Raw genomic sequence first — 21,063 nt, 5'->3', positions numbered from 1 at the left:
AGTTTACCGTGATGCCTAGCCACAAATAAAAACGAGAGACATAAAATGAGTAAAATTCTCATTTCAATGCACACGGATATTTCTTTATCATGCCGGCGCCTTAGCCTGACAGCCCGTCGCCTATCAACTTAGTTTTGCGCCTCATTCCAGGAACGACCAAAGGATTACTCGTCTGGAGACGAGACAGCTGAATTACTTGGGACGTAGGCAGAATGACGTCCAGTATATACAAGGTTTCCACCAACACTTTGCCTTGTTTCTTGGAGCTTGCAGGCTTTGTTTGTTGCGAAAGTTTTACTGCTATTGCTTGATAGCTCCGAGGAAGATTGGAAGCATGTTGCACAAGATAAGGCTATTTTTTTGTTGTTTTTTTTTGAGAAGGAGAAGCCATCGGAGGCCATCTTGAGCACCAAAAGCTACCATCAATGGCATGCCTTGAAATAATGGGAAAATGTTCTCATTATTTTAAGTTGCGATACTCCAGGCTTACTCCTTCACGTGTCTTTTTCGGAGATGTTTATAGTGTTTTCCGGTTTTAAAACTTCAGTAGTGGAATGATCGAACATTAGTGTTTTTTAAAGAAGCGTACATACCCCCTCACCCTCCCCCCCAAAAAAACACAATGTTCTTTGAGTGCATTTTTTAGGTTTGGTAGTTTATTATTTTTATCGAAGGAACATTAAGACGAAGGCCTCGAACATCTCGTCAAGCAGAAGAAGCGACCGTCAACGACATTCCTTTAAAATATCGGAAAATTTTCTAATTATTACAGCTTGCAGTGCTCCAGGCTTCCTCCTTCACGTGTTCGGCGATGCTTATGGTATTCACCAGTTTAAAAACTGCCGTAATCGAGTCATCGAACGTTAGTTTAGTTTACGTGAGTGTAAATAAAAAACACAAAGAGCTCTTGGAGTACAATTTGTAACGTTGGTAGTTTATTAATTTTCTCGAAGGAACGTCAGTAGGGTTGTTAGTGAATATTGAATTTCGTAAAAGATAAATGAGCCTGAAAACATGCAATTTTTGGAATGTTTACGATTAGTTTAAATTGATAGTAGTGGTGCACTTTTTATACAAACATTTTGCAGCTTCATGTTTCCATCTCAATGTTAGAGGTCACTTTCGATCTCTCCTTTTTTGGTCACTTTTTTTCAGGTATCTCCGAGATAACCGGATTCGACAAATTGCGGCTGACACCTTCGTGAGCAGCAAGAACCTGCGACACTTGTGAGTCAAGTTTCAATAAAAGTTGTTTTTTTTTTGGTTGCAGACTCAAACGCATTACTGCTAATATTTGTTGTATGTTACCTTACGTGTCTTTACCCCCACTCTCATTCACGTGATCATTAACGTGAGAGTCATGCCGTTGTAAAATAAAATTGATTGAACGCTTGCATTCATAACATGAAACTGATTTCCATTCTCCAGGTTACGGAGACAGGCACTGCTTTATGGTTTTGCTGATAATTGTTATAAATTATTGGCAATCGTGTTTCGTACGCAGTTGCTGCAATTTAATGCCACTGTGGGCATGACACCTCGCAGTAAACAGTTTTGCGGCCTGTATCAGTATTTCAGTGTCACACATACACCCTGTTTAGTTTTCCCAGTAATTGAAGTTGCATTTACGTAATGTGCCTTAAAGAACCAAAGGAACACATTATTACGGGGAAGAAAGTGTGTAGCCATAATATGTTTGCGAGCAGTTGCACACAACGCTGCTGCAGTTCAAGTTCACGACTGTAGACTGTCTTCCCAGCCTGGGACATCACCGCTGGAGGCAGAAGCACGGTCACGGTGTGATCAATCCTCGGGGCATGAGTAGTATAGTTTAAGTCTCGAGAAATGCACTATATTGGTTGAAACTGAAGCCGCTCCTGACGTGTGATGGGGTGAAGCAATCTCATAGGTTATTCTAGTGACCTTTCGTATGACGCGGTTAGGGCCAGCATAACAATCAAGACCAGTGACCCCGGAGAGTACTGTACATCGCGGTGCTGGTGATCTTAAACATACCTTTGAGAAACCTTCGAGGCACATGAAGGGTCCCGGGAGACTTGGCGGGCGATGTCGGCACGGGCCAAAGCATCAGGAGCATAGGCCGTCGATGAGTGAATGTCAGACTGGCATGACGATAGTTATAGCGCGAGAACAAAATGACGACACAGAGACAAGAAGGACACGAAAGACACGAGCGCTCGTGTCTTTCGTGTCCTTCTTGTCTCTGTGTCGTCGTTTTGTTCTCGCGCTATAACTATCGTCATGCCATACCAACTAGCCCAAGCTGCCACACTTCTAAGTCAGACTGGCGCTTGGCGTCCATAAGGAAAGGTTGGTCATAACCAAAAACTGTAGGTAAAAAAGGTGAAAATGCAGCTGTGACGTGAAGTTACGTGAACTAGCCAGTGTTGGACATCTATGTCACTTGTGCCGTTAGATGGACGAAGATCACGGTGCTGTATTACAACCATCAGCTGCGGGCCCGACGCATGTTGTCCACACTGGGTTGGTTGCTGATTCATCGTGATAGCAGCAACGCCGACCGCTGCGAAGATCCAACTCCTGGGGCTATACAGCGAGTCCTACCTCGCACCTTTTACCAAAGATGTTACGGGAAGAAAGTATATGCACAGGATATATTTGCGAGTAAGTACAACGCTGCAGCATTCCAAGCGCATTGCGCTCAGCACTTCATCATCATCCAAGCTATGGGCATGCCCAGCCCATGACAATGTAAAGAGCGAGGCTCTTTCAATGCGTTCAAGAAAGTTGCTTGTTAGGGAAGTCTGTACATACCAACTACTAAAAGGGGTGGTAAAATCACTCTGTGAGCCCTTTCAACTGTGGGTCATATGCCGTGGTTTCACGATGAGCAACGTGACATTCGGAAAGCAGAGCTGCGACGACTTCTGATAGAAAGGCTCGATCTCGTCCACTGGGTAGTTCTCGATGTGCACCATGTCGAAATATGAAGCGACGGAGGACTAAAGACGACGCTACGTCCCACGCAGTGGCAACTTGGAAGGGCGATGGTTTCAGCGTATTGTGTTTAAGTGTCCACAGCGACTATGATCCACCGATTGCCATCTGATGTTGTCGGTAGTGGGCCACAGAGATTAGTTCCGACCCAATCGAAAGGTTTAGCAAGGCCCGGAATTGCTGAAGCACACCATCTGAGTCGTAAGGCGGCGATGTACAACGCTGACTGTCAGGGCAGCAAGTAACAAATTTTTGAAAAAAAAATAGATTCAGTGCCAGTAGGAGTGACGGTGAATATGTTCGTATGCCTTGAAAACTGCGGCATGGCAACATTACGGATGGTCGTTGAAGGAGGCGCATATTTGTGATCGCAAGCTGCGGGGGACAACCACGAGCCACATTTGACCTTTCAGGGGAGTAGTTGCGTCGGTGTAAAAGCCGATCCCGATTGGCGAAAAAAGCAGCTTGACGTCAGAGAGATCGCAATGCCACAGTGGTGGGCGATCCTGAGAGACAGTAAAAAAAAACAAGCGATTGACGAATCTTGGTGTTGTTCGCTGACAACGGAGTCAAGGTCGAGAGATGCGACGGAGCTGGTGTCATTGGTTCATCAGAGTGCTTGCGTTCACTGCGATAGATGATGCCGATGTCATACTACTGGATTCGCATGCTCCAGCGAGTTAGGTGGCCAGAAGTGTCTTTCAATGTGGCGAGCCAAGAAAGGGCATGGTGGTTCGCTACCAGATCGAAAGAGCAACCAAAGAAATAAGGAAGGAACTTGCGAAACGCCCACACAGGAGCTAAGCACACCTTTTCAGTGATGCTGGATTGGCCTCAGCTTTAGTTAGCGTGCCACTCACGTAAGCGACGACGCATTCGAAGTATCCCGGCTTACGTTAGGCGAGGAAAACACCTAGATCAACCCCGCTAGTATCTGTGTGAACTTCCGTTGCCGCTGTTGGGTTGAAATGCCGAAGATTGGGAAGAGAGGTAAGGAGACTATGGAGCGTGGCAAATACGACGTCGTATTTTATGAGACCAGGAGAAAAGGGCTGCGTTGCCGCGTAGGAGATTGATCAGTGTTGACATGATCGAAGCGAAATTTTAAACGAAGTGCCGGAAGTAAGAGCATAGTGCGACGAAACGGTGCAGTTACTTGAGCGTAGCACATATAGAGAACTCTGCGACTGCATGAAGTTTTGCAGGGTTGAGTGGAACACCATGCTTGGGGACGATGTGACTCAAAATGGACAGCTCTCGCGCAGCGAAGCGGAGCTTTTTGAGGTTCGGTTGCAGCCCGGTGGTTAAACACGTCGTTACCAGTTGAAGACGATGCAGATTGGTAAAAAATAGGGAAAGTAAACAACAATGTCGTCGAGTTAGCATGTACACACAGACCACTTGTGTCCATGCACTGTGTTTTGGCAGGAGAATCAGGCAACCCAAAAGGCATTACTTTAAAATCGTACAGGTCATCTGATGTAATGAACGCAGTTTTCTGGCGATCAGCTTTTGCCATGGGAACCTGCCAGTAGCCAGAACGTAAATCTAAGGAACAGAAAAATTCGGTTCCTTGGAGGCTGACAAAGGCGTTGTTGATACGTGGTAGTGGATAGACGTCTTTCCGTGCCACCCTATTTATTCGACGGTAGTCAACGCGAAAGCGAATGCATCCGTCCTTCTTTCGAATTAGAACGACAGCAGATGCCCAAGGACTCTGTGATGGGTCAATAACGCCACAACATAGCATCCTTTCGACCTGGTCATTGATGACGGGACGTTCTGCAGCAGAGACGTGGTATGGTCTTAGACGCGACGCAAAGGCTGGTGCGAACCTGTGTCAATGAAGTGGCGCACTTCTGAAGTGTGACCTAATGGCGGCTGAAAAACGTCAAATGAAAAACGTCGAATGAATGAAGGAGGCTAAGAAGTTCGGCGCGTTCTTTTGCACTTAGATATCAGCGATGGAACTCGAGATGTCACTTCCAGAGGGGAAAGGGCACACGTTCGGTCAAGTAAATACCGCACAATTCATCTGGCATGTCAAGGAAGAAAGAAGATTCAAGGTACTTCGCTCGACCAAGACATTCCTCGACAAGTATTGTAAGCGGTGTGGAAAGAGGGCTGTGGACGAAAATATTTCTTCTGTAAACAGTGACATCAAGTGTACGAAAGGCAGGGGAATCACTCTGCGGCTCATGAAAATATCAGAAGGTGCAAAAAATACAGTGGCATCGTTAAGGTCATCGCAGCAAACAGAGACAACGGCAACAGAGGCCAGCGGAATGTCGGTGTCTTCACCCACTACGAGTTTAAGCGGCCGATCAAGAGCTTCATGCAATGGTTCGTAAAACAGGGGCAAAAATTGAACTTCAGCACGTGCGAAGTTGATGATGGTACTATGAGGTGAGAGAAAGTCCCACCCGAAGATGACATCATGTGAGCACACTGAAAGGATGATAAACTCTATGACGTACGTAGAGCCTTGAATGAATATATGGGCAGTGAAGACACCAAGAGGTCGAAGTGACTGTGTGCTAGCCGTGCAGAGCGATAGTCCAGAGAGGGGCATGGTCAATTTGCGTAAGGGGCGACAAAGCTAAGTGGCTATTCCAGAAATAGCGGCACCGGTGTTGATGAGGGCATATGTAGAAACACCATCGACATATATGGTGACGACGTTAGCAGGTCAGGTGCGAGGACTTTGACATTTCGATGACGGCGCAGATCTTGCCTCTGGAAATGCGGCGTTTAGGTGGAGGGTGCGGGTTGGCGACGCATTGGAGAAGGCCATCGCCTGCGAGGAGATGGGGAGCGGAGATAGTGAGTCTGAGATGGAGACCGGGGTGACTGCAACTTGGGAAGGTCAGTGTAGCCATACTACAGTGAGGGATAGGGAGCAGGTGGGTGTATGTGCTGTGGGTCATATGTAATCGGCCGGGTACCATAGTGGAATGGTTGACAGCGACGGCAACAATGCTGGGCAACGTGCCTTGAAGTACCGTAGGTGTAGCAAATTGGGCGATGGTCAGGAGTGCGCCAAGAATCGCTGACTCGTGGTGCAGCCCATGGTCTCGAAAGAGGGGCGGAGTGTGGAGCGCGTGAAGGCATGGGGTGGAAAATGCTACTGGTGGGGCCTGCGAACGACCCGGGCATACGTAACGGGCGTGGCTACGGGCTTTATAGCCGACGCATTGAGAACAGGCGTGGCCACAGGCTGCTGGTGGGGAGCAACGGGAACATTCTGAGAGATCTCTTCGGCAATAACATGGCGGAGTGCTAGAGGAAGACGAGAGGACAGCAGATGGTGCGTGAAAGGAATCAAGGGCAGTTGCCGAGCAATTTCTTCGCTTTTAAAGTCGGTGAATGCTCGGGAATGGAAGTAAGATTGGACAGCGAGTTGGCATGCGAGGAAAATGGCTGAGTCAGGGCGCGCTACTTCTTCAACTGGTCAAAACTTTAACGTAGGGTGGTGATTCCGCAAAGGTGACATGATTAGGGCACGGAGAATGAGAAATGCGCCGTCATTGATCACTTCGAGGATGTGCTGAATTCTGTCAGAATCAGGCACGGCGGCGTTGACACAGTTACAAAGATTAACGATGTATTGAATGTTACTAGTGAACGATTCGGAAGGCTTCTGTGCGTGAGCGCGCAAGCGTTGTTCGGCACAGGACTTGCGGACAGGGTTGGCCGAAACCATCAGCTAACGTATCTTCAAGACGGACCATGTCGAACTGTCGTTTTTATGGTTGTTATACCTCATTTTGGCAAAGTCAGTGAGGTAAAAAATGACTTGAGTCAACTTGTCCGAGTCATCACACTTGTTAGTGCTCACCAGTTTGTAGTGGGTGAACTAGTCTTCGAGGTTGGTCTCATCAGCACCGCCAATGACCTTGGGCTCTCGCAGGCGAGGAACGCCGGGGTGCTGTAGCACGCAGTGGAAGGGCCAGGTTGCACGTTGATGGCAGTCATGATGAGAGGACGGTTTTTTCTGCGCAGCTCAAGGCAAAGAGGTTAAAAAAAAAACTCCTTCGCTCTAGGTTCAGGCAATGGGCAATGAAAGCAAGCTCCACCAATTTGAAATGGGTTTATTGGCGTGTGTTGAGACGGCGGCTCTACTAAAAAAAACACAATATGAACAGAGCAGCGTTGAGCCAGATGCCGGCGACGATCAGCACGCGGCGAGCGAGACGAGCCATGAATCCAGTACCTAAGGGTTGACGATGCTGCTTGCTAACGATACGTCTTTTTCTTCACATCTTTTAGATTTTTTGCTACAGTAAGGTCACCGCTCATGAATACCTCCCCCTCTCGTCACGTAGGACTTGCTAGGCCATAACGTAGAATTGAGGTTCGTGTTTTTCGTGCAGCATGGGTGGAGAGGGCTGCCTTAAAACTGGCGACAGCAGTGCTGCCTTCGTCTGAGCCTCTAGTAATTTCAGTCGTAGTTTTGGTTGGTACAAACACCAAGAAACTGTCGGAAGTCTAATAAAAGTAAGATAGTCACTATATAAACAAGTGACCCAAGTAGGCTTATGCGCTATCACAAAACAAGGTCAGCATACAGTGTTATTTAACCCAAACGGTTGGCAAAGACGTGAACAAGGTCTTTAGTGTATGTTCGAAGCTCCTCCGAAATTATGTGAATCTGAAGGCCTGACCACACCATAATACCATGGTCTCTTGCTGCACATCACTGTAGACCACTGAGATTACTCAGGTTTATCCACCTAGAGCGCTAACCACATGTACGCGGTACAACACACCAGGGCATGGCTAATAGACTCGGTGCAGTGGCGTCTCTCTCTGAAGAGAAGGAGCTACATGAAGCTGCCGCACCCTCTCTCTTTATAAGGAGAGGGTGCGACGCCGAGTCCACGCGCCTTGTGACGACGTGTTGTAACACGTACATGCAGTCAGGGCTTTAGTTGAATATTCTTGAGTGATTGGAGGGGCTCGCCTGTTGATATGATGTAGGGGACTGCGAGACTAATCCTGAGTTCGTGGTTCTGATAATCATCTCTAGTGTTTCGCTTCTTTTTAATTTCTCTATCTTTCTCACTTTCTCTCCCTCTGTTGTAAGAATGTTACTTTTGTAGCTGTTGTTGTCCGGCGCAGGTAAGCTGTACGGCGCGCACTTGTACTGGTGAATGAGTGTCGAGAAACGCACGCCACGTTTTCTCGAAAAAGAAATGAAACATACAAGAGTACATGAGTGAGTAACACAAGCTCATGAAGTATAAATACGACCAATTCCAACAGGTAAACGGTTTCCGTGTCATTTTAGCCTTGTCGTTATACGAAAAACGCCTCAGGCCAGAAAAGACTCTGGGAGTGTTCTTCGAAGTGCAGAGATTCCCGAGGCTGAAAGTGAAAAGTAATGCAACAAATGAATAAATAAATAAAAAAATGGTAGATCCCAGATGCAGTGGAAATTGATGATATGCGAAGCGCGAAAGGAGAAGGTTGATATGTCACTTTAAAATCACCACAGCGTTACCAGGTGGAGGTAAGTTAGGCCACGCACGACTTGCGTGTCATGACTATCGAATTTGGATGTGTCGTTTACCGTCGTCATCCAGTCACGTCACGTGATGGCAAATTTAGTATATGTGGAGCTTGAGAAACGGCCGCGAGCACGCTATGAACGTGGTATGTTGTCATGTTATTACATGGCACGCGTGTTATGATTATCATGTTTGCACCATTCATATACCTTTGTTATCTATTGACGTTGCGTACACCAATTTTGGTATATGTGGAGCTAGCGAAACGGCCGTGAGTGCATCATTAAAGGTTGAATATACTTCAACGTAACGTTGACGCGCGCGCACGCTGGGCACAGCGACGCTACGTTAGTAAAACGCCACTACTCTATAGTTTGACGCCAGGCGCGAACGGCGCGACCGGCGCGACCGGCGCGGCCCAACGGCAACCGGCGCGAAATGCGACATGGTTCATTTCGCGCAAATGCGTTACCGAGACAACACTGTGTCTGTTTCTTTTCGTGACGAAGGCACGCCGCATGCGCTGCAAGGCGCATGCGTCAAAGCAACCCAGCGCGGCGCGCTCCTGTCGTGGCAACACCAGGTGCGGCGCGACTAAAGGAACGTCTGCTCGCATGCGCGCCGCGTCAGGTCCAAGTGTATTGACGCCTTGACAGTGGCATGCAGTCATGCTCTCACATGGCATGCATCTTATGATCATCATGTTTGTACCAGTCAAATACCCTCGTCATTCATTGACGTCACGCAATACCAGATTAAGCATATGTAAATCCAGCAAAACGGCCGCGAGCGCATCATGAGCGTGGCATGTAGTCATGTTGTTACATGACACGCATGTTATGATTATTATGTTTAGATGTGTTGTTCACCTATGTCATCCCTTCGCGTCACGTAATACCCAATTTGGCACATGGGAAGCTAGCGAAAAGGCCACCAGCGCATCATGAGCGTGGCAAGTATTCACGTTGTTACGTGACACGCATCTTAACATTATTATGTCTGCACAAGTCACATACCTTCGTCATCCTTTCACATACAGTCACACCAAATTTGGTATATGTGACGCTAGCGAAACGGCCGCGAGCGCATCATGAGCGTGGCATGTAGTCATGTTGTTACTAGACAGGCATGTCATGGTTTTCATGTTAGGGTCAGTCGCTTGTGTTCGCCATGCAGTCATCGCATACCATACTAGTTTTGCAACATGTCATCTGAACGAAATCATCACAAGAGCAGCAAGACCATGAAATGTAAATCATGACATTTATGACATAGATGTCAAGATTTTCATGTTATGACTAGTCAGATGTGCTCGCCATGCAGTCATGTTATGCCTTACCAAGTTTGACATCGATACCATTATCCAGGAGAACGAAAAGTTGAAGGCAGCAAAATAGATAGATAGATAGATAGATAGATAGATAGATAGATAGATAGATAGATAGATAGATAGATAGATAGATAGATAGATAGATAGATAGATAGATAGATAGATAGATAGATAGATAGATAGATGCGCTCAAAGTTGCCGAAGTTCGCTGAGAAAGGCTTCGCATTTAAAAAATATATATATAAATACCGAAATGAAAGCTTCTTTCGTAGGGCTTGTATTTAGAAAAAGTGTTTAACGATTTCGAGTACTTCGTACCTAACTATGGGAGAGCTGTGCGCTGTCCCTTGCTAAAACCAAGGCATTACGCCAAGTTAGAGCGCGGCTGGATAGTAAAGCCACTGGTTGATCCCGAAGGCAAAGCATATATACTCTATAGTGGAATTAGTGTGCCCGACCTCCGAAGCTTTTCAACTTCAGGAGGAAATTACGCGCTTCGAGAAAGAGTCAGTTTGCGAAAGGCGGGGCTTTCGCTAAAGCCCTCTATGTAATTTTGATATAAAGAACGCAGGCTCTCACTGCACCAATCCATCTTTTATTCTTGCAGGTACTTGTCTCACAACCCCATCGAGTTTATCACTGCGGGAGCCTTTCACGGTCTTACGGCGCTGGAAACACTGTGAGAAAAGTTATCTCGTATTAAGAACTCTCGAAGGACTTGGTTTTGAGCCAGTGAACGCATCTCAACTTCGCAGGCTATCCATCACGTGCAAACCAGACACAATGAAGGGGCTTCTTTTTGCGGCTGGTCTGTGGGATGCTTAGCCTGCACAGTTTGTTCCTTTTGTTGTAAATTTTTCTTCAATGTTCTGGCCTGGTTAACTCGAGGGAGTTCAATAATCAATAGGCTTATCATTTTTTATTACCACTACACCACAATATTGAAAAACTTATACTGTGGTGTAGCAGTATTTAAAAAGGATAAGCATATTGATTTTTTTTTCAAATTATGTTAAAAAATAAGCAAGAATCAATACGCATGACAGCCGGCTGGCCACTTGCATCTAAAAAGGCGCAAGTCATGCTGCATTGTAAGAAATATAGTGGGCTGGAACATAAAAACTGCGGATAGGATGATAAAAACCAAAAGTAAAAGTGTGCGGAACTAAAAAAACAAATAAAGCGTAAGTGCGACAATACAAACAGAGAAAATTATTAAAACTTTGCTGGAATGATGTACAGCGCCGTCCACTGTAAAAGGGAACACTCTAATGAGCACGTGACATAATGCGGGCCTCACAACTGCAAGTAAACACAAAAACATTGTTTGTGCATGGCGCTAGTCTTTCAGAAGGAGTCAAAACTGTCAATCAGACGTAGTCTTATGTAGATATTAGCCACTATGCTTTTCCCAGAGAGTCAAATCTAGACATGGTGGACACGAAGGTGTCCCCTTTGTCTGTGAGCCCGACTGTACCTTAATGAAAATGCACAGTGTTTTTGAAGCAGTAGAGCTAATTATTATATTCACTATTCACCTTTCGCCCCCGTAGAGAAACTCTATGTCTAGGAGGGAAATACTTGGCCGCTGTTAAGACTACAGCTGCATGAAAAAAAAGAAAGAAATGTAATTAATTATAATGTTCATAATCAACTAGACGGAAGTTTCTGTCACGAGAAAAACCTAACGAATGTTCCATGGCTTTTTTTTATATACAAAGAATATGGACGTAACGTGTCACAACTTTTTTTAGGAATTCAGGAAATGTTACCTAACTTAAGATATTCGTCGTAGAATAATTGCAAGGCACTCGTGCAGCTGATATAGAAACCAAGAGAGTCAGAATTTCTAAACATGCGGCCGCTGTACGTCAGGCTGGAGCACGTCGTGATGGTGACAGAGTTTCTGGGAGGTCAGGTCATAGCAGTTTATTGTGATGCGACGCGGGAAATCCTCTCATTTTCGCTGGTGGATCACCTTACCGTTGCGTGCTATGCTAAATGCTTCTCTGGTTCTTAGGAGCAGCTGTTAAGTAAACCGCCGTTCCCATCATCATTATTTCACTTCGAGATTCATGAAAACTAGAGGCAACAAATACGGCACATTTCCTTGCAGATATTGCCACAGCGTTTAGCACCTATTTATAATTTAACAAAGTTGAGGATGGATACACTTATTCACTGGTTAAAGCTAAGTATGCCTACACCATGTTGTTTTTTCACACAGCATTGACCCAACTGACACAGCTGAAGGCAAATGTGGATTTGGGAATGATGCTTTCTGCCGCCTCCGTATAGACTGTCCTGATTATGACACACCGAGACACTCACTTGAATAAGAACTAATGACATTATGATGGAAACCTTTCAGTACGAAGAAACCCTTGCGCCACTGGCCAAAACGACCGTTAGAGACGAGCAGTAGCGTAGACTGGGGATGCCACACCCAACCAGTGCTTACTCCTCCCCGCCCAAATTTATTCCGCCATGGCATACATATCGAAAAAAATTCAAGAAGGTGCACCCCTTCTAAAAATTTTTTTGCCTACGCCCCTGGAGGCGCGTGCTTTAAAAGCACTATAGCGATTTCTAGAAGACAATGGCATGACTGCCAATCAGCGGCCTTTTGCGTACTTTTACATTCAGTAGATTCTTATAGGTAAGTCGTGATCTGTTGCTTTCATGTTGTCTATATGTGCAGACTGATCGCCATGATGACGGGAGACATCGTTATAGACACTATTAATCACATTTCGGTCTGAATATTGTGCCGTTTGATATGTGCTTGTGTTCTTTATGGTACTCGGCGTTTGTGTGTTTTTTCTCGATGCCTTTGTGTTTGTATGTTTATATCTCGCTTTTTATGCTCAATAAATTTAAAAGCTTTGAGGGACCTGGCGCCTCCTTAATATCATATAAAAATTACGAATAATACCATACATCACAAGCCAATAACAAGCGGTCCATTTGTATATATTGTATATGTTTAAAGACTTGCCGTTTTTAATGACCAGATTTTGCTGTTAGTCTCATTTATTTTTTTTATTGTGCTTTTCTGAAGAGCTCAATGTCCCAGGTTTGATCCTGGCTGCGGTGGTGCGAATTTCGAAAGAGGCAGAATCGTAGAATCCCTACATCATAAATCCACAGGCAGAATACGTAATCTCCACGGTGACAATTTTCAGGGTTCTTCAAACTTGTTGATTTCATATAATTGTAATTTTCATTTGTAAAACACAAAATAATACTTTATCGTTGTGACTTGTGACGCATTTGACATGGAGCATTACCTTGTGACGTAGCAGAGCGGCTGCCACTTCAACGTTTGCGGTGCACTCGGTTTCTACATTGCCAGGCCACCCTAAAATTCGGATATGAACGCGATTCATCAAACTTCTAAAAAAACTGGTGTCTCGTAGATTGTGACGCCCTACACCGGTTGCTCAGAAATAACTGACCCCATGTTGGTAAAGAAAAAAAAAATTTCCGCGTAGTGGCATGCTTCACTGCAAATGTCGTCGTTAGACGACAATCTTCTTTCTGGAGGCGCTGATTGAGATACGAACGCCATTTGACAGTAATCTCGAGAAACAGGAACTTATTTCACAGAATGTAGGGCCAGGCGCAGGCGGCAGCACCATGTCGTTGGCAGAACGCTTTTTCGTGCATAGCACGCCATTTTCATCGAAGCGTAAGAAACAGCTGCATTTTCGGGCATAGCATTGCATTATTTTGTGCAGCGCGAGCAGCACTAGGGTCTTTATAATTACGTAGCTAACTATTTCCTAGTAAAGAGCCAGACCTTCCAATACTTACACAGTGATGTTGCGGCGGAGATATGCGTGTTTGCTTTTTGATAGACAATGTTGACAAGAGTATGGGGGCAACTACCGGATCAATATCTCAGGGCGTTGAGCAAGTGCTTAAAACTTTACCGAGTGGCTGAATGCGACAGACCAAAATTTGTGCGCTTTAGTTTTGTCGTTAAGAGTTCATGAACTCGTTTTTGTCAATCAGTCCAGTTTATGTAACTTATGAAGCGGTAATGTATGTTTCACTTGAACGTAGAATTCGCTTGCAGAGTTGACTGGTAACTTACTGTAATACTATTTATGAACCATGTATCGCGCGTTGCCCGGCTGATCAGCCAACGTAAAAGAACGACAGAGAGCATTTTGCTCTGAAATATGTGATCACGCAACAAAAACCAGCGGAGAGTACCAATATTATTGTGAGTTACTGCACTCAAGCTTTGTTTATTCAGAACAGCAATGCAAAATATCTGAAGTAGCACAATCACAATATTGAGCGTCTTTACGCGTACATCCTAAGCATACAAATCAGTACCGCAATTTCAAACCAGTCGGCGGATAATGAGAAGCAGTACACGTAAGCATGTATTGTTAAAAAAAATCACAGCATATCCATGGAGTGCATGATGATGCCTGGGCGAAACGTTCGCCCGTCCTTTTTTCTTGCTTCTGTCCGTCCATGCGTCCCTCTGTGCGACCGTCCGTGCGTTCATTCGTCCGTCTGTGCATCCCTGCGTTTGTCCGTGCATCTGCCCATCTGTCCGTCCATCTAGTGAAAACTCCAATTACCGCCATCTCGCATCTTTTCATCATTTATTCAGCTTATAGAACTACCACTATCCAGCAGCCATTCAATGGACTAAACAAGAAGTGGCACTCGCGGACTTTCTTACGGCCTGCGCTTCGTGTCCACTACCCACCTTTCACGGCTTCTAGTTCATGGCTATATAGGAGGAGGAGGAATAAATGAGGAAGGACAGGGAGGTTAGCCAGTTCTCAGACCGGCTGGCTACCCTGTACTGGGGAAGGAGGTAAGGGGGATAAAAGATGAGAGAAAAGAGACGTTGTAAAAAAAAGAGAGAGAGAAGGTCATCAGACGATCCACGACGCTGTTTACAGTCTGTCTCTAAGACCACTTGCCCGCAGAAAGCGCAACAACGCTCTCAATGCCTTGCGTGCAGAGGACGGTCTCGGCCAGTGTCCTAATACCCTTTCTTCCGACAATTGGCGATTGTCTATTCTATCTAAAGCTTTTGACAGTTCTTTTCTTGGCACGCTGAAGCGGGGACACTCGCAGAGAAGATGGGAGAAAGTCTCTGCGCAGCCACAGTTGTCACATGTCGGGCTTCTGGCCATTCCGATTCGAAACGAATAAGCATTTGTAAAGGCCACCCCAATCCACAGACGGCACAAAAGTGTCTCCTCTGCTCTGGTTATTCCTGATGGAAGACGGAGCTGTAGGTGTGGGTCCAAATTATGAAGGCGGACGTTGGTGAATGCCGGTGAATTCCACTGAGCGAGTGTCAGTTCTCGTGCAAGTGATCGAAGCCTTGCAGCGGCGTCCGTTCTTGATAATGGTATAGCTACACAAGGGGCGTCGTCATGAGCAGTTCGGGCTGCTTCATCTGCACGGTCGTTTCCATCAATGCTGCAGTGGCCTGGTATCCATTGATATGCTATGTCATGTTGTTTCTCTATAGCCCGGTGATGGAGCAGTCGTATTTCAGCAATTAGCTGTTCGTTTGGTCCATGACGATATGGCGAGGCAATTCCCTGGAGAGCTACTTTGGAGTCGGAGAATATTGACCATGTCTGTTGCGGTTCTTCAACTAGGACCTCCAGAGCGGCACGAATGGCGGCGAGTTCTGCCGCCGTGGATGATGTCAGATGCGAGGTCCTGAACTTTATCGTGATGGATTTCTCCGGAATTACCACTGCGCCTGTTGAACTTGTTGAAGTGACCGACCCATCCGTGTAAATGTGAATGCGTCCACTGTGTTTCTCATGCAGAAACAATAATGTTGTTTGTTTTAGGGCCAAATTTGACAAATTTTTCTTCTTTTGCATTCCGGGGATGGTTATCAGGGCTTCCAGTGGATGTAGACACCACAATGGTAACGACGGTCTTGCTGCGTGCGTGAAGTTCGTGGGAATCACCGTGCGATGTGGGGCAATAATAGAGCAGAACGCAGAGCATGGCCTGGAAGTTGGAAGGGAGGCAAGGTGATGCGATTGAATCCGGGTGGCATGTCTTATGTGCGTTCTTAAAGCATCGACACGAATGTAGGTTGTGATAGGGTGTTCATGAGCTATTGCGACAGTCGCTGCTGAGGATGCGCATCTCGGCAGCCCGAGGCATATTCTCAGTGCTTGAGCTTGTAATGACTGGAGGACGTGAACGTTTGTTATGCGGGCCTTGCCAAGCACAGGTAGGCTGTAGCGCATGAAGCCAAGAAAAAGTGCAGCATACAGTTGAAGCATGGCTCGTACCGATGTACCCCATGATTTTCCCGCAAGAAACCTTAGGACGTGGGTGATCATGGTCAGTTTCTTTTTCATGTAAGCGATATGAGGGCTCCAAGACAAATCACGATCTATTATTACTCCCAGGAAACGGTGAGTCTTTTGATAGCTGATTGTGTGTCCATTAATTCTGATGCGGTATGGCGTCATTGTCTTGCGCGTAAACGCAACTAGTGAGCATTTCTCATATGACAGCTCCAGTCCTCGTCCTTGAAGGTAGTTTGACGTCAGTGTAGCCGCTGTCTGAAGCCTGGCTCGTACGTGTAGACGCGTGACCGCTGATGCCCAGACGCAGATGTCGTCCGCGTATATCGACAGATGTACGGAGTGTGGCAGGACGTCAATGAGGCCGATGAGCGCAAGGTTGAAAAGTATGGGGCTTAGGACCCCACCTTGAGGTACGCCGCGATAAGTATGATGTTGCCTTGTTGCGCCATCTTCTGTCTGAACGAAGAAGGTTCTGTCTTTCAAATAGCTGTAGATCCATTGGTAAACGCGGCCTCCCAATCCAATGCTTCCCAAGGCGTCCAGGATGGTTTCATGTAATACATTGTCGTATGCAGCCTTAATATCCAAGAAAAGTGCCGCTGATAATCTCTTTAGGCTCTTCTGCTGTTGTACAGACGTGACAAGATCAACAACATTGTCTATGGAAGATCGTCCACGTCGAAAGCCGGTCAAAGCATCGGGGTATATATTGTTATGTTCCAAGTACCACTCCAGGCGAGTCAGCACCATTCTCTCCATCACCTTTCCAAAACAGCTGGCAAGCGCGATGGGGCGATAGGAGGCCATGTCCAGAGGCGATTTGCCTGGTTTGAGCAGGGGCACAAGGCGGCTGCACTTCCACGAAGGAGGAACCGAACCGTTGCTCCACGAGTCATTGTATACAGCTAGAAGGGCACGCCGAGCTGTTCGTCCTAGGTTAGCAAGGGCCATGTAAGTGACTCCATCGGGTCCAGGCGATGACGAGCGCTTGCATGCTGCCAATGCTGCCTGAAGCTCCTCTAGAGAAAACATATTGTCCATCCGAGTGTGTCTGGACACCGGCGCGTTTCGTAGGTTACTCATGTTGATCCCGGACCCCTTGTTTGCAACCCTGGCACAGAAGTCTTCCACTACATCGATTTCACGCCGGCCTTGGTGGAGAGCAAGGCATTTGAACGGACAATTCTGTTGTGGCAATGTTCGTAGGCCGCGGAGTATTCTCCATATTTGCGAAAGAGGTTTGTGGGGATCGAGCGACTCGCATAGCGACTTTCATCGTTGCGACTGTAGTGCATTGATTCGACGTTGAATCTTCTTTTGTAGACGTCTCGCTTCCCTCAAGTCGTAGATGGATTTCGTGCGCCTATAACGTCGTTCGGCGCGACGACGGATTGCGCGAAGTCGCTCCAACTCCACCTCATATTTGCAAAAATCTGGCAAAGGTCCACAATTAAACGTTGCCTCTTGAATAGCGGCCTTCATTTTACCTTCTAGGCTTTCAAGAGAGCCTTCTTGGTTTCTCTCGCATTGCTTCTCTGTGGATGATCTGTACTTTGACGAGTCTATCCGGGAAGTGGGCGCGATTTGCGACTTGCTTAGCCCCTTGATTTTTATATAGGTGGGGATGTGATCACTGCCATGCGTTTCATTGTCCGCAAACCACTGCACCTTGGTGTTCAGGCTACTCGACACAAAAGTTAGGTCGAGACAGCTACTATATGTCAGACCCCGTAAAAACGTGGGAGCGCCGTCATTTAAACAATGTAGTTGGTGGTCAGATGCAAAGGAGGACACACTAGGCCACTATATCAATGGCCTTGCAGCCCAACTGTAGCCAAACCTTTCTAAAACCAAGGAGGTTACGCCCAGCGAGTAACATGGCAACACTTCGTGTCCATATTGTGCTCAAAGTGCGTCCTTCTGATAGTAGCTTTTTAAGTAAGCCCCAAATTCAAGGCAAACTTTATTGAGGATTAAGCCACCAATACTAGTCTATGTAACTTATTTCATCAGAAACAACTATCTCTTTATATATGAATACCGTGCGTGAGTTTCCTCCTCCATTGAAAAGGGTGCACGTGGTCCGCCCCTCTAGTCCGGCCGTGGAGGTGGCTACCTACTACTGCGACAACTACTACATACATCGCGGACGTACGACCAATGGCATGAGGAGCTTCGCCTCCAAAAATAGACCCCGCGAAAGCGTTGATGAACCCTCAGTGAGAGATGGCGACATCCTGCACACTTAACCGCGACTTTTCTACGGCGTTAAAGCAAGCAATGAATCGAGCAAACACTGAACCGTACTAATAATCAGCGATGGGCAACTTCGCAAAGTGGATTCGTAAATATCGGCCTGAAGTTCTCATTTCCGATTCTATGTAACCCGGTCTTTTGTCGCAAGTAATAGCGCTAAACTGGCGGTATCATACAGTGTGTTCGGCCATCACTAGAATTGTTCTGGCAGCAGAAGGCCATCAGCCGTCCACGGCAACGAACAGCGACGCCATTCTTGGATGAAAAGTATTTCACAGCACAGAGCCTACAGAAGGACAAGATTATACAAGTTTATATCCGTCAAAACAGATGCGCTGTGCCCCAAGGAGTCCACGCCTCCAGAGCCAAGATGGCAGTCGCGAGCGACCGTAAACAAACGAACACTGCTAGTGGTCCCACGTGACGGCATCTGGCCAATACCAACGCTGCGCCGGCCTCGGAGAAGTTGAAATTGGAGGAAAAGAGAGGAGGCGAGTGATTAACCGCATAGGTTGCTACATTGCTAAGTTTTAAGGGCTTTATTTCTAGTCATGCACCTTCCCCTTCTTCCATTTCCTTCTAAGCTCGACGTTGAATGAAGCTCTCCTGCGTGGGCAGCTGTAGGGCATGCACTGCGCTTGCGACATTCTGCTCCAGCTTTTCCCGAGTAACTGACAGCGCTAAGCGTGAGCGACGTCGAGATCATTATTTTCCCGTTGCTTCACTGTCTGCGAGGCAGACACACACAGGCCTTGGCGTCGTATAATAGCACGAACGAATAAATAGGCTCTGTCTGCACACAAGGCACTGAAATACCTGCTCCGGTGCTTTATGGCGCGCAAAACGCTTGATGTGCTGTTTTTTTTAGTAAGTTGTGCTGAGTCCTTCGCCTGACGTCGACAGCGCAACTGTGGTCGTAAGAGTGGTCACAGCTTTTCTACACGCTACTGGACAGGATGTGCAGCTATAGCATTGCGCCAACTTGACGGGACTCTATACAATCACCTCCTTACCTTCCCAATCATCACTCAGTGGACTATTTTCCCTCCTCTTTCCAGGTGTAGCGACACATACTAGAGCATTCTGCCACCCAGGCCGACCTCTCTGCCTTTGTATGAATAAATTTCTCGCTCTTCAAGTCTTCGCAAAATTACTGACCCTCTTCCTTTCTACATGATTTTTTAATTTTTTTTAAGCATGCATCGGTCAAATAGCCTATCTCACTCGACCTACTTTATGCCAGGACACACCGCGGTGACTTACCGCATTTACGGTACTAGACTGTTAAGGTCAAGTAGGTTGGGTTCGGTTCCCGCAGGAAGGTGGATGGCCTCAAAAATTAGAAACTAGTGATGTTAAGTTAGAACGCTCCAGGTTTGGGCTTGGAAAATTACGTGAGCAAACTGCCAGCGCAAGGACAGGACGATAAGGAAAGACAGGGCAATGTGTCACACTCTATCTTGTATTTACGTCCTGACACTGGAACTTTACTGTCATGTTGAAGTTCGAAGTTACGTCTTTCAACGCCGTCCTGGAGTGCTGCAAAAGCAAGCGCAACACATAGTGGATTCGTTCAGCTCTCTTAATTTATTTGTGTGAGGGAAAACGTAAATGACTACTTCGATATCGAGTATCTGGGAGACAATGAAAGAGCTGACATATGAAAATTAACAGTAGGCTATTATGGGTGAGTGAAACTGTTCTGAAAACATTTGCGGCGAGCTAATCTGTAAGTGCCTTCAATAGTGCGCTGTCGATCTCCGATGCCCGGCGTGCTCTCTTTCGGGTGTCCCGAACAGCGTTGTAATGCATCAATGCTCTCCGTTTCATACGTACGTTGAAATGTTGGGAAATCAACTGACTGTCTTTTTACCTACCTTTTGAACATTAGCAAGATGGCAAGTTGGGCCAACTGGTTGCCGAAATCGGCAACCAACTTCAATTGTCAAAAATGGTAAAAATGGAAGCGGTCTTTCGTTAAATCTAACAGCCAGATAGTGACTCTGTGGGATTCACTTTTGTGCAGTCAGATGTAATATGAACCTCAGAGACAGAGCAGAGTTGGTTGGTTGGTTGTTCCTCAGAGTGCTAGCGAAACCAAGGAGGATTTAAAAAATTGCTGGAGTGGAAATGATTGCGCAGAAGTGAAGCCGTTCTACTGGCAAGATGGCCGATGTGGCGGGCATATTACTATAGGAGCATGGTAAAGTATCACCGTTCAGCGATTAAAAACGAAGCGTTTCTCTCGCACGCCCAACGAGTTCAATACGGGAATCCATACTCGTTTCTGTGTGTTATTTTGTCGGGAACAACTATCTTTTAATATAGAACTAACGTATCATTTACATAATATATCAAAGCTACTTGATCTTTAAGGGGGCACTATAAAAAAAAAGCATGTTTCCGCCATCTTGGCCGTGGCAAAAGCTGGCTTCACTTCTGCTGGCAAGGCATTGCGGAAGCTTCTACTCCAGCCATTTTTCTTTAATCCTCCTTGGGCGAAACCCACCACGGGGAATGGGCCACGAAATGAACCGTACCTCAGACAGTGAAGAGATCGACGCTCGCGTTTATCTGAGTGAACGCTTTTTTAAGCGGCGAACCTCCTTATATCGACACCTGTTCGTCCCTCGTAGCCGTTGTAGTGTGTAACAAGTATAACATT

At 46.4% G+C, this 21,063-nt stretch overlaps 2 protein-coding genes across 2 annotated transcripts in view; one reads left to right on the top strand and one right to left on the bottom strand.

Moving 5' to 3' along the window:
- Positions 1-21,063, top strand: part of LOC142817881 (uncharacterized) — a 219,502-nt gene that overhangs the window by 99,346 nt on the left and 99,093 nt on the right. Inside the window, exons 8-9 of the mRNA XM_075895814.1 lie at positions 1,156-1,227; positions 10,427-10,498. Of these exons, the coding sequence (XP_075751929.1) occupies positions 1,156-1,227; positions 10,427-10,498 (144 nt within the window). The remainder of the gene's footprint in view (positions 1-1,155; positions 1,228-10,426; positions 10,499-21,063) is intronic.
- LOC142817882 (scoloptoxin SSD976-like) overlaps positions 1-21,063 on the bottom strand; it is a 454,431-nt gene that overhangs the window by 357,688 nt on the left and 75,680 nt on the right. The window lies entirely within an intron of this gene.

Source organism: Rhipicephalus microplus, chromosome 5 (genome assembly GCF_043290135.1).
Source record: "Rhipicephalus microplus isolate Deutch F79 chromosome 5, USDA_Rmic, whole genome shotgun sequence".
Lineage (NCBI taxonomy): Eukaryota > Metazoa > Arthropoda > Arachnida > Ixodida > Ixodidae > Rhipicephalus > Rhipicephalus microplus.
Note: the sequence above shows the minus strand (reverse complement) of the source record. Positions and strands in the feature narration are given on the sequence as shown.